The sequence below is a fragment of the Canis aureus genome, chromosome 5 (genome assembly GCF_053574225.1).
Source record: "Canis aureus isolate CA01 chromosome 5, VMU_Caureus_v.1.0, whole genome shotgun sequence".
Lineage (NCBI taxonomy): Eukaryota > Metazoa > Chordata > Mammalia > Carnivora > Canidae > Canis > Canis aureus.
Window position 1 is genome coordinate 36213480 of NC_135615.1, and position 12628 is coordinate 36226107.

Genomic DNA, 12628 nt, shown 5'->3' on the forward strand with positions numbered 1-12628 from the left:
GGAGACTTAACTTCTCGAACCCTTGTATTTCTTACCTGTGAAATGGGAATGGTAATATCTATGTTCAGGTACTGTTACTAGGACTAAATCTGGTAATGTATCTTATCAGGCCTCAGAATAAAAGTCTTCTCTTTCACTAGGCTTCCCTGGGGCTGGGTTTTGTCTCCCAGACCTCAGAACAACTTTGCTTGTGTTGCTGAGTGGGGTCAAATGAAACAGGTGGAGTTGAAAGCTGTGCCACAAGAGAAGGGAGGGGAGGTCTGTAGAGGGTGGCTGACACAGGGGGACAGCCTGGAAAAGCTCCTACTAACCCAGAGTATTCTAGCCAGTATAGCAGGCTTCAGAGAGAGGAGTTGCCAAGAGAGGGGGTATAAAAATAGAACTGAAAGAAGACTGCCAAAGGACCAATTTAGAAGATTCATGTATTCATTAACTTTGAAAAAGTTTAAAATCCTTACTGTTTATAAATGAGTTTAATGGTGGTGGTGGTTTTGAGATTTTCTTAAAAGGGGCCACAGATCCTCTGAGACCAAAGCTGTGCTTACTGGAAGGAAGGCTGATGTCTGCCCCAAGTCAGCTGACTAGTGAAGGGAGGAGGTTGGAGGTCCGTCTAGAGCCATGGATTTGTTTAGCATTTGAGTTTCTTAATAGAGCTCAGCCCTAACAGGACTCAGATTTCCAGCTCCATTCTGCAAAAAAGCCAAGGTGCCAGGTTCCAGCCACCTCACTCACTTGATGAGGTCTTTTTTTTTTTTTTTTAATTTTTTAAAAAGATTTTTATTCATTAGAGACGGGGGGGGGGGGGGGGGCAGAGACACAGGGAGAGGGAGAAGCAGCCTCCATGCAGGGAGCCCAATGTGGGACTCAATCCCGGGTCTCCAGGATCATGCCCTGGGCTGAAGGTGGCACTAAACTGCTGAGCCACCTGGGCTGCTCTTGATGAGGTCTTCATCCTGGCTTCCCACCCCCTTTGTGTGTGAGTTCAGAGGCTGGGGCACATTCTGATAGTGTACACTGCCCAGGTTTGAAAAAAAAAATAGGAATTCTTGGTTTGGGGGCCTGCAGTTCCTTTTTAGGTGGGTGTTTTTTTTTCTGTTTTTTGTTTTTTTTGGAGATGGCATAAGCGTATCTGAAGAAAAGCCATTAAGGTACAGGACACAATGTTGCCTGGTTGATAAAGCAAGCAGGGCTAACCAACTCTGGCCAAACAGTAATATACACTTATCTCTTTAGTTGCCTTGGTGTGAGGCCATTTTGTCTGTTCCCTAGTACCTGTCCCTACAGGGCTCAGAGTCCTTAGGAGGAGGAGAAAAAGTAGCTGAGGAGCTAAGCCACCATTCCTCCCAAATAATCTGCCCCAGTGTAAGTGAAAAGCTGCATCCAGTCTGCTGAGTGGCTTTTGGCTGCCATAGCCCACCCCAGGTCCAGGAGGCACTGGCTCTGTAGGGCCTGGGCTTTGTGTCAGTTCATTCTCACTTTCTCTTTCCTTCTCCCTCCAGTGTATGTAGTGGAAGACCAAAGACGGGATGACCTGGGCCCATCCACCTGCCTCACAGCATGCTGGACTGCACTCTGTTGCTGCTGTCTCTGGGACATGCTCACTTGACCAGCTCGGCCTTCCTGTCCTGCCAGTTCGGCCACCACCTTCAACAGGTGTGCCTGCCCCATCTCTTCTGATTGCTGAAATAAATGAAAATGACTAGCTCTGCACAGATACTTCTACCTTCGACACAGTGGGATTCTAGATTAGCAGGGATTGTGCTGCGTTTAATTCAGTGACTGTCTTTTTAATGTTCAAAATCCATTTCTTATTGGCCTTTCACAAATGTGCTAAATGACTTATTTTTTTGGCCAAAGGCTTAGCTATAAAATATATATTTATAAGATTATACGTTCACGGTAGTGACATAATGTAATACCACTGAATGATTTATTTGCTTACACCCTGTATGTTTCAATAAATTTGTCTGAACCTCAACTGTTTGAATTATTCCAGACAGAACATAAGTCTTGGGTTTCTCCACCAGGAACCACTGTTCAGTACTAGGAGGAGGGGTCTACTTACCTTTTTGTTCTACTGTGGGTCAGTGCTATGAGGAAGGCAGATTCTATGGAGCCCTCAATAGGCTAGCAGTTGCTGAAGGTGCTGGTGCTTTTACCCAGAGCCTAGGAAAGGACCTTTAAGTAACTGTGGGCTGCTCCACAGACTGGCCTGGGGCCAGAACCGAGGCCTTCTTTTCTGCTGCCTGCCCTCTCCGCCCCCTCCACACACAGACACATAGGAGAGAAGAGCTATCCTAATTCAAGCCTGCCAGCCAGCCAGGCCACCTATCTCAGATTTGGCCACAGGGTGGCGCCGAGCCACCATAACAGAGTCAGATTTTCTGTCAGTGGGCTGGCTCTACCAGCCCTGGGAGGCTGTAGTCAGCAGCTCTCTGCCCACTTAAAATGTGAAGCAGTGATGGGCCCATAAACATTTACCAATTCTCTTTAAAAGAGATCCGTATTTTATCCATCACCTGCTTCCATGGAGTAATTGGTCCCACAATAGCTGATTTCAAGCTACCAACATGTTTCTGAACGCAGAGTTGGGAAGAAAAAGCAGAAGAGTGCTCCATTATGTAGTATTTCCATGATCCAGATACAGTAGTCTTAACATCATAAACATAAATAATGACTAGATTTAGTAATGAGGAATGGGTATATTCTGAATATTTATGATCCTTATTATAAATATAATTTAATTGTATATTTACCTAACTTAATTTTTAATAATTGGCTCTCACGAACCAGTAAAAGCCAGCGCCAGTACACCACTGTCCCTAAGCCTCTAAGGAGGCCTAGGATTGTAGTGTCCACTTCTATGACACTCGCCAAAGAGTCAGCCATGGATGTGCTGCTGCTTTATTACTGCATTTTCTTGAACATTTGCAACATGCCACCAAGGTTACTTAAATTCAGCTATCCCCCCTGGTCTTCCTTATTTGCATGGAGGCTCAGAGGTGAGGGATTTTACTCAAAGGAACAGAAAGGGACAAAAGCACCAGCAAAGGCTTAAATAAAGAGGTCAGGGAGGAGTTGAGGTTGAAAGCCTCTACCTCTCTGGCCCTTGGTTCTCATCCTTCAGCTCAAGAAAGGCAGACTTCGTAGAGTGGCTGGGGGAACACATGCCTTTTATTGGTCTAAGGAGCATAACTAGTTCATAGGCTTGGGCAGAGCTCCCCTATCTGTATGGCTCCCATCTCCCTCTCCTGGGAGTTTGTGACTCACCCCCAGGGAGAAAAGTGTTCTGGACAGGGGTGGCAGACAGAGCCAGGATAAAAAATACAGAACTGGGGTCTGAAAGAGTATCATGGTGAAGTAGAAAACACAGGGTTATGAGATCATCCAAATAAAAAGTCCACCCGGGCAGAAGAGAAGTTTCTCCATGTGGGCCTCCCACCTGCCCTTGCCAGGAATGGGAGGGGGCAGGAAGCTTCGGCTGGAGATTTCCTACTGTGCCCTTCGTGCCATCAGCATCTCCCGGATGTTGTCCTCAGCTTCCTTTACACTCCGCTCCAGGTAGGATTTTTTCTGCTGCAATATGAAAAAGAAACGAGAATTAGGGAGTATGGATCAGGTTCACAGATGCAGCTTTTATATCCAAAGGTAACGGCTTGTCTTCTCTGATCAGTGACTTCCAGTACATATTGTCTATTGGGGCCAGATACATACACACCTGCCCAGAGTGCTCCCCTCATCCCATCCACAGGCCTGAGAGGGGGAGAAGGAAAAGGTTATTTGGTGCAGGAAGCAGAAGTGCTCTGTGGAAGGCAGCTGTGCTCTTCCCTTAGGAGGAAGTGGACTCAAAACAGGCGTCTCAGTACATGAAGTTATACCAGACAAAGGCCAGGAAATTCCAGTACAAAGCTCTGGCCTCATAACAGACTGTCTCTCAAGGTTTTCCATGCCCTGGGCCCGGTGCCTGTAGCTGCCAATGCTGCAGAATGGACAGGGTGGGTACCAGAGGGTTCTGCTCTGTCCAGTGAGAGGACACGCTGCATGAGTGCTAAGAAGTTTTATCACACATCTCATCAAGGCAGATGAGTCAGGATGAAATCTGCTTTTCTAATGAAACTGCTGCCTGCCAGAAATCCAGGACAGTGACACACTGAGTAAAACAGACCTTTTGGAAGTTTACCTCCTACCCCATCTGGGTCCTAAATTAAAAATCTCAACTTACACAAAGAACTTTAACTACTTCAGGAACCACATCTGGGCCAGGATTACAAAAGATTAGTCAAAGGAAATGATGTCTGTACGTTATTTGTCCTGTGGTCGGTCACTCAAAAAAGTATGGTGGCTTCACCACTAGTCCCTGCCCCAAGGACATAGTTGTGGCTGCATTCCCACTTAAAAGACATGAAATGAGACTTCCTTTTTGAGGAATACTCAAAATAGTCCCCTCTCTACGGGTACATGTGACTGGGCACCACTGGAGTCTGCCAATAACACACCCCGATCTAAGCAGCTAGGGTATAGGCCATGCCCTTCTCTCACTCACCCCTATACCTCTGACCCTGGTGGCTGTGAGTTCACTCTGACCAATAAAGTGCACAGATGACCTGGAAAACCAGGGAAAGATTGGGCCAGAGAACAGGTGAGCAGCCTGGCCTGACAGGCTGTCCTTAGGAACTGATGCCCAACCAAACCACTGTGTTAGGAAAATAGAAATGGAGGCCTTCACCATTAAAATCTCTGGTGTTCTTCTACAGATCCCTGTGTCTAACTTCTCCCACTCTGTCCAAATTTTTTTTTCCAAGATTTTATTTGAGACAGAATGAGCAAGAGGGGGAGGGGCAGAGGGAGAAACAGACTTCCTGTTAAGCTTGGAGCCCAAGATCATGACCTTAGCTGAAGGCAGATGCTTTAATTGAGCCACTCAGGTGTCTCCAGGTATTTATTAAATGATACATTTGGAAACTTTTTCCTATATGCTCCAATGCTGTGACATCAGTATCCGTTATGTGAACCTCTGATTCCTGTTGGTATTCTCCTAACTTCAAATTTACTGAAGGCTAGAAAAGGCTCTATCTTCTTTACTCGTTTCCCATGTGTCCAACTTGCACACAATTCCTTACAAAACAACAGGCGCTCCACAAAAATTCATACTGGCCACAAACGTATACTGTTGCTAAGGAATTTATTATGTTGCTAAACCTGATAACAGTGCTATCACTGTGATATCAGCTATTACTGTGATATCAGAAAGGGAACTTTACATGTGGTGACTTAAAGAGAGAAATACTAATAACTCCTGACACACCACTGAAGAATGTACATGTACTGGGTGTTGCACAGAAGGGGAGCAGAGCAAATAGCGAGTGCCATGTACCATCTGGGCACCTTCCCAGCTCTGTGTGAATCTGAGGAGAAGGCCAGTGGGGCAAGAGGAGCTGTGCTCCCACAGCATCAGCTGGCGCTCAGGGACCCAAGTCCTCTGCAATTCCATCTCTGCCAACTTGCTGCCTCAGTTGTCGAAACAGTAAACTTGGAACATCAGCTGGAACTTTTCTACCTACTACATGGGCCTCTGGACAATCAAATTCAGATTATAATTCTTATCTTTAAAATTCATCATTCTGGGGATCCCTGGGTGGCTCAGCGGTTTAGCGCCTGCCTTTGGCCCAGGGCGCGATCCTGTAGTCCTGGGATCGAGTCCCACGTCAGGCTCCCGGCATGGAGCCTGCTTCTCCCTCTGCCTGTGTCTCTGCCTCTCTCTCTCTCTCTCTCTCTCTCTCTCTCTCTCATTCATAAATAAATAAATAAATAAATAAATCTTTAAAAAAATAAAAAAATTCGTCATTCTCTGCTCTTCTATCTTCCAGTTTCAGTTTTGTGATTTTTTTTCCATGATTTTTACCATTGCCTAACCTAAACTCTTCAAGTTTAAAAAAATAATGCAAAATAAACCTATCTTTCAATTTTTAATTAGCTTAGTAAACTTACTGCACATTAAAATTTTCTTCTCATCCTAATAGGTGGGTGGGTCATCTCTTGCACAAAAGGATTTTTTTTTTTTAAGATTTTATTTATTTATTCATGAGAGACAGTGCAAGAGAGGCAGAGACACAGGCAGAGGGAGAAGCAGGCTCCTCGCAGGGAGCGCAATGTGGGACTTGATCCTGGGTCTTCCAGGGTCACACCCTGGGCTGGAGGTGGTGCTAAACCACTGAGCCACTGGGACTGCCCAAAAGAACCTGTTTTCTAACATTTTCAATAGTTCCTGTCTCATCTTCAAACACACCTAAGCCAAGAAGACCTTCATAATCAAACCTGAATCAGAGTATATGATATGCATTGAATGGTCTCTCACTAAAAGACATGTTGAAGTCCCAACTCCCCACCACCACCACCTGTGAATGTGTCTTTATTTGAAAATAGGGTCTTCACAGAAGTAACCAAGTTAAAATGAGGTCATACTGAGTTGGGATGGATCCTAAATCTAATGATTAGTGTCCTTATAAGGCTATGGAAGGGACACAGACACAGAATGCCATCCCTTGAGGGAGACAAAGGAAGGATCAATCTATAAGCCAAGGAAGACTAAGAGTGGTTGGCAACCACCACAAGCTAGGAAGAGGAAACAAGGATTTTTCCCCAGAGGCTTCAGAGGGACTGTGGCCCCATGACACCTTGATTTTGTTCTAAAACATATGAGAATAATTTTCTGTTATTTTAAACCAACCAGTATGTAGTAATTTGTCAAGCAGCCCTACAAAACCAGGAAGTGAGGGATGTCCCAGAGACACAATCTACCCAAAGTTCTTCTGTACCCACGGTGAATCACAGAGGTCTGGGGGTAAGGATTCCTTTAGGTTGATATACTACGACCTGGACTTCGCCCCAGAAAATTGTGGTACAAGGATTCCAAATATAAACAAGACTGTCAGAAAGGATGCAGAAAATTAAAGAACCAATGATTAAATCAAATTTTCCTTTCTTGAATTTCCACACTTTTTTCCCTAAAACTATTAGTCAAATTAGAAATTCTGTGGACCTGTCTTCCCCATTTCTGTAAATGACAACTCCATTCTTGCAAATGCTTAAAACCTTTGGTGTCATTTTTGAATCTTCTTTTATATCTGACATCCAATCAATCAACAAATCCTATGAGCACTACTCTCAATATGTATCCAGAATCTGACCTTAATGTATAGATAGCCTCCTAAGTGGTCTCCTTTCGTCTGTCTTTTGATCCCTATTAGTTTCTTCTCCACACAGTGCCCAGAGTCCTCTGTTAACATTTTAAACCCTCCAATGGTTGCCCATTTCAAAATAAAAGGCAAAAACCTTTTCAAAAAGCCATGTTTAGTCTCCTCCTCACTCTGACCTCAATTCCCTGTCACCCACTCGGCTCCAGCCACACTGGCCTGCACCTTCGACTCTGAGCTGCCCCTCCAACCCACCAGCCATGCTCCTGCTTGGCTTTGGCCCTTTGGCTCTTTTAGAAACACTCTTCTTCACATATCCACACTTGCTTGCTTGCTTCCTTCAGGCCTTTCTCAAATGCCATCTCATGAATATATGACAGCTCCATGCTCCCTATTCTCACCCTGATTTGCCTACACAGCACCTGTCGCCACTGGAAGTGGCAGTATTTGTCCATCTTCCCTTACAAGAAAGAGAAGTCCACGAGGGCAAGGCTTTGTTCTGTTTGCCGATACCCCACTGTCTAGAAAAATGGCTGATACATGAGAGGAACTCAATACCTGCTGAATAAAAGTGCATTTATTATGAGCAATGACGACTTACTGATGTACCTGCATGCATGCTGCTGTCTTTTATACGTGCCATTCACGTTTATAACGTGAATGAATGAGACATATCAACAGAGCAAGCAAAGGCAGAACATGACTGTCTCCTTCAAGATGGTTTTCAATTTGGGGCACTGCCTGCAAACCTCTGCCCCCAGGTAAACATAGGTCTAAAACTCAACCGTCACTGATGTCCCTGGGAAAATTAGAGGCTTGCTTCCACAAACAGAACAGGCCCTAAGGGTCAAGCCCTTTATTAGATCAACTTGTAAAATTATAAAACAAACTATCCCCATTTCCCATGTCTTGGAGTTGGAAATCCTTGAGAAAGTGCTTGGAGACTACCAGGGCTACTGTGAGCTACAAGGGGATTATGGCTGCTGTGTAAACTCCAGAAAGCCTTTCAAACCCGCACCTTCCAGCAGGAGTCCCAGGAACGCATTTTCTGTCCTCACTGCAGCATTCTTTGTCTTGCTGAGCAATCTCCCTCAGAACCTTTTTCCTAGGAAATTCTCTAGTGAAATCAAACCACAGAGCTCTGAGTGCAGTGACATTCTTGTGGGCCGTGCTCTATAGTTAAATTCTGAGATTTCCTGTGGGGCTCACCATGGCCAGGGAAATGACATTGCTGGAGTTATTGCTCATCCCCCTGAGGTTCTTCTTTCTGGAAGTCAGTCTGAGGAGCCAGTGTTCCATTTATAACCTTCCATGAAGGAAAGAGGTTCAAGTCTTTACAACTCTTCTGACATGACACAATCTCTCAGACCCTTGAGGGTAATTCATCTTGTGATGCTATCTTATTGACTTTTTTTTCCCTTAGGGACTTTGTTTCCCCTTTCTCTAATATTTTTCCTCTCTGCCATTTCTTAGGGTATAGAAAGCAGTTTTCCTCTCTCATCCTCTACTCCCCATCTGTAAAATGAGGATTTAGACAGTACCAGTATCCCTACTCCCCCATTAGTCACAGAGCTTTTACTTCAAATTAACTCATCTCAAAGACAAAACGTAAGATGGGTAAAATAGAGCTGGGATAAGGGACAGGGGAGATATGGTGGATAAAAGCAGACCTTGTGGCTTGTCCCATGCCTCTAATCCAGGCTACAGGGGCAGTAAAAATGGGCATCTTGATTCCCTTCTGCTCCTGATATTCTATGAGATCATTCAGAGACCCTCTGCTCTGAGTCCCATGTTTCAGATCCTGAGACTGACCTACCCTGACCACACACTTCTCCCTTATGCTGAATCCATGGCTGCCAGCTTCTGCAGGCCACTGCCAACTTCAAACTCTACTAATTAATCAAAAAAATGTGAAGCAAAGGCCACCTTCTCATTGTTGCACCCATGACTCCCAAATTAGAAACCCAGAGCCTCACTCTCATGCTCTCTCAGTTTGCAGAACTCTAAAATGGCCGGAGGATGCCAGCTGCCCACACTGGGGAAGTTTAGTAAGAGGCCAAGAATTCACCGAAGGCTGAGAAGGCATGTCTTGGCAGATGGAGGTAAAATGTGACAAAGGCACAGAAACAAAAGGAGGAAGAGAAAATAAGAAAGGCAACGAGACAGGATCAGAGAAGTCAGGAAGGGAAATGAGACCGAGGTAGCAGAGCTGTAGCAAGCAGGAGCACTGCAGAGCTCTGAAAGTGCAAGTGAATGGGTGAGGAACACTCACCAGAGGTGGGAAAGACAGGCCTTGCCTGACCGGGAACTGAAAGCTAAGAGACTGATCCACAGACACATGTCTACTTGGGAACTCACTGGCGTACATTCACTGCACCATTAATGACACAACTAGGCAATAAGGGAACTTGTGAACTATAACATAAGACTGGGAGACAAGCTCAAGGAATGCGAAAGCAGTTTTAGCCATTGACTGGGAGAATATAAGAGAAATAAATCTAAGGAGTAACTGTCTCTGCAATTTTCATTAACTGCTTTCAAAAGTTCCTCTGCTAAAAGATGTGGTTCAGCTAGACACTGAACCTATAAAAACTGAACAGTTTTTCTCCCAGGTGTTCTCTTCCCTGCAAAGAGACTCTGACATTGCTACTGTGTGGGGCCAGAATCCCAAATCCCACCTGTGATTGCATGCTTAATCTACCCAAGACAAACCTCGACACGACTCAACACCTTATGGCAGAAATACACTTAAGGCAGCCCGGGTGGCTCAGCAGTTTAGCACCGCCTTTAGCCCAGGGCGTGATGCTGGAGACCCGGGATCGAGTCCCACTGTCAGGTTCCCTGCACAGAGCCTGTTTCTCCCTCTGCCTGTGTCTCTGCTCCCCACACCCCCTCTCTGTATCTCATGAATAAATAATGAATGAAAGAAAGAAAGAAAGAAAGAAAGAGAGAGAGAGAGAGAGAGAGAGAGAGAGAGAGAAGAAAGAAAGAAAGAAAGAAAGAAAGAAAGAAAGAAAGAAAGAAAGAAAGAAAGAAAGAAAGAAAGAAAGAAAGAAAGAAAGAAGAAAAAGAAATTCACTGAAGGAAAGGGTGGGGAAAGAAGGATTCTTACTTCTTCCCTGCAGTCCCCCTATGCTTTGGGTGATCAATACCAATGTTGCCCTCCCTAACACATCAGCTTCATTTAAGTCCCAGAGAAAGTCCAGCCCAACAGACAATCCAGGAAGAAAGTAGAAAGAAAACTCCTATGTAAGTGCAGAGCCAGCAGGGGCAACTGTTTCAAGGCACATGGCACTGATGAGGCTACATCCAAAGCATCACTACATTTTGGGGCACCAGGATTAAAAGGGATGAGACATGCCAATATATCATGTCAAGTGATAAGCAGCTGAAGTAGAGACATGTGGCTCAGAATAGATTAAGAGGAGAAGGAACCTGACCACCACCTTAAATATCTTAATGCAATGGCTCTTAAAATGTGGTCCCTGGAATTTTTCCAGCATCAGCAACTCCTGCGAACTTGTGCAAAAAGCATAATCTCAGGCCCTAACCCAGATGCACTGAATCAAAAAATTCTAGAGATGGGGCCCAGCAATCTGTGTTTTCAAGCCCTCCAGGTGATTCTGAGGCACACTTAAGTTTGAGAACCAATGTTCAAAAGTGAGAGTCAGCAAACTGGACTTTTTCTATAAAGGGCCAGATAGTCAATATCTTTGTAGTCTCTGTCACAACCAACTACTCAACTCTACCACCATAGCATAAAAGCTGCCATAGACAATGTGTAAACTATGCATGCAGTATAAACAAATGAGGATAACAGCTATGTTCTAAAAACACAAAAACAAGCAGCAAGCTGGATCTGGCCAGTAAGCTATAGTCTGTCAGTCTCTGTTCTTAAGAAAAAAAAGTGAGTCTTAGATCCCTGGGTGGCTCAGTCGGTTAAGTATCTGCCTTCGGCTCAGGTCATGATTCCAGGGTCCTGGGATCAAGGCCCGATCAAGCTCCCTGCTCAGTGGGGCGCCTGCTTCTCCCTCTTCCTCTGCCCCTCATCCCGTTCATGCTTGCTCGCTCACACACTCTCTCTCAAAATCTTAAAAAAAAAAAAAAAAAGTCTTAAAAGAACTGATTCCAACAGGTAGAGATTTCAGAGATGTTTAACTTTCGATGAAAGCTACCTAATAAAAGCCCAAATTTCCATCCATCCATCCATTCAGCCTAGTGCCAAACCATTTTCTTTTTTCCTTCAAAATTCTGGTCCTTGAAGTTTGTGGCATCATGCCTTATCATCATCCTCTCCCCACCTTCCTGTTACTGCAATCTATAATTTCCGGAATACTGTCCTTCATTCACTAATGGCTCACTGTCTTCCTTTCCACCACTGCTGCACTACTCAAAGTGCCTCCAACAAGAAGGCAGATGATCCATCCAATACCATGACGTCCCATCCCCTTGCAATTTTTACTTCACTCCACCTCAGCCACCTGCCCACAGTCATACCCTAGGTACCATGTCATCACCATCAACTGTGCCATCTCCAAAATTTCAGGTTCACCACCACTACTTTGTATTTTTCCAGCCTGCTTTATCTGAAAACTCAATTCCAGCACTTTTTTTTTTTTTTTTAAGATTTTATTTATTTGACAAAGAGAGAAAGGAGAGAGGGAGCACAGCAGGGGGAGTGGCAGGCAGAGGGAAAGGGAGAAGCAGGCTCCCCATCACGCAGAGAGACCAACATGGGGCTTGATCCCAGGACCCAGGGATCATGACCTGAGCTGAAAGCAGAGGCTTAACCCAACTGAGCGACCCAGGTGCCCCAACTCCAGCACTTCTTCAACCTCATCTCAATGACAAGTTTTTCATTATACATTATTGTTTCCATGTCCTTTCCCCCACTACCCACCCTACCAAACTAAGCTTCCACAGTACATTTATATTAACCCCTTACAAACATCCTTTTCTTCTTTGCTCTGTTCTCCCTCTGTTGCACCTGCCTGGCAAATGCCAACCCAAGTTAAACCCAACCCTTTGCCTACTCCATGATTGTACCTACATGTTGCTAGAGAAGAACACTTAAATGCACAGAATGGTTTCACTTTAAATTCAGGACCATGAATCTCAAATGAGCACTCAACATTGTCCTACTATCCTATTAAACTACTTTAATAAGGTCACTTGTGTATTCTCCAAAATAACTATTTCATACTTTATCTTGTCTCCTCAAATCTCCTATACTCACTCTCTCCTCCCCTCTCCATCTCAGGTCACTGAGAAAATACAAGCAATCTCATGAGAATTCACTCTTCCCTCTGCTACCACATCTACTACCTGACCCACACCTATACATATATCCTCTTCTCTCCCCTGTGTTAAAATGCAGTGTCCCTGCTTCTGTCAGAACACAACTCTTCCACTTGGGCACTGGTTCAATCTCCACT

The 12628-nt window shown here is 44.8% G+C and overlaps 1 protein-coding gene and 1 long non-coding RNA gene across 8 annotated transcripts in view; one reads left to right on the top strand and one right to left on the bottom strand.

Annotated features, from left to right (window-relative positions):
- LOC144313963 (uncharacterized) overlaps positions 1–1978 on the top strand; it is a 62358-nt gene extending 60380 nt beyond the window's left edge. Inside the window, exon 2 of the long non-coding RNA XR_013379612.1 lies at positions 1500–1978. This is a non-coding gene — a long non-coding RNA (uncharacterized LOC144313963). The remainder of the gene's footprint in view (positions 1–1499) is intronic.
- A 1178-nt stretch (positions 1979–3156) lies between these two features.
- Positions 3157–12628, bottom strand: part of PFDN1 (prefoldin subunit 1) — an 81074-nt gene continuing 71602 nt past the window's right edge. For 5 of the 7 annotated variants that reach the window (XM_077897491.1, XM_077897490.1, XM_077897493.1 and 2 more), the window contains one exon: positions 3157–3576. Coding sequence is in view for 4 of the 7 variants with exons in the window: in XM_077897485.1 (XP_077753611.1) it covers positions 3493–3576 (84 nt within the window). In the remaining 3 variants the exon portion in view is untranslated. The remainder of the gene's footprint in view (positions 3577–12628) is intronic. The other 2 variants (XM_077897486.1, XM_077897488.1) reach the window with 1 other exon arrangement.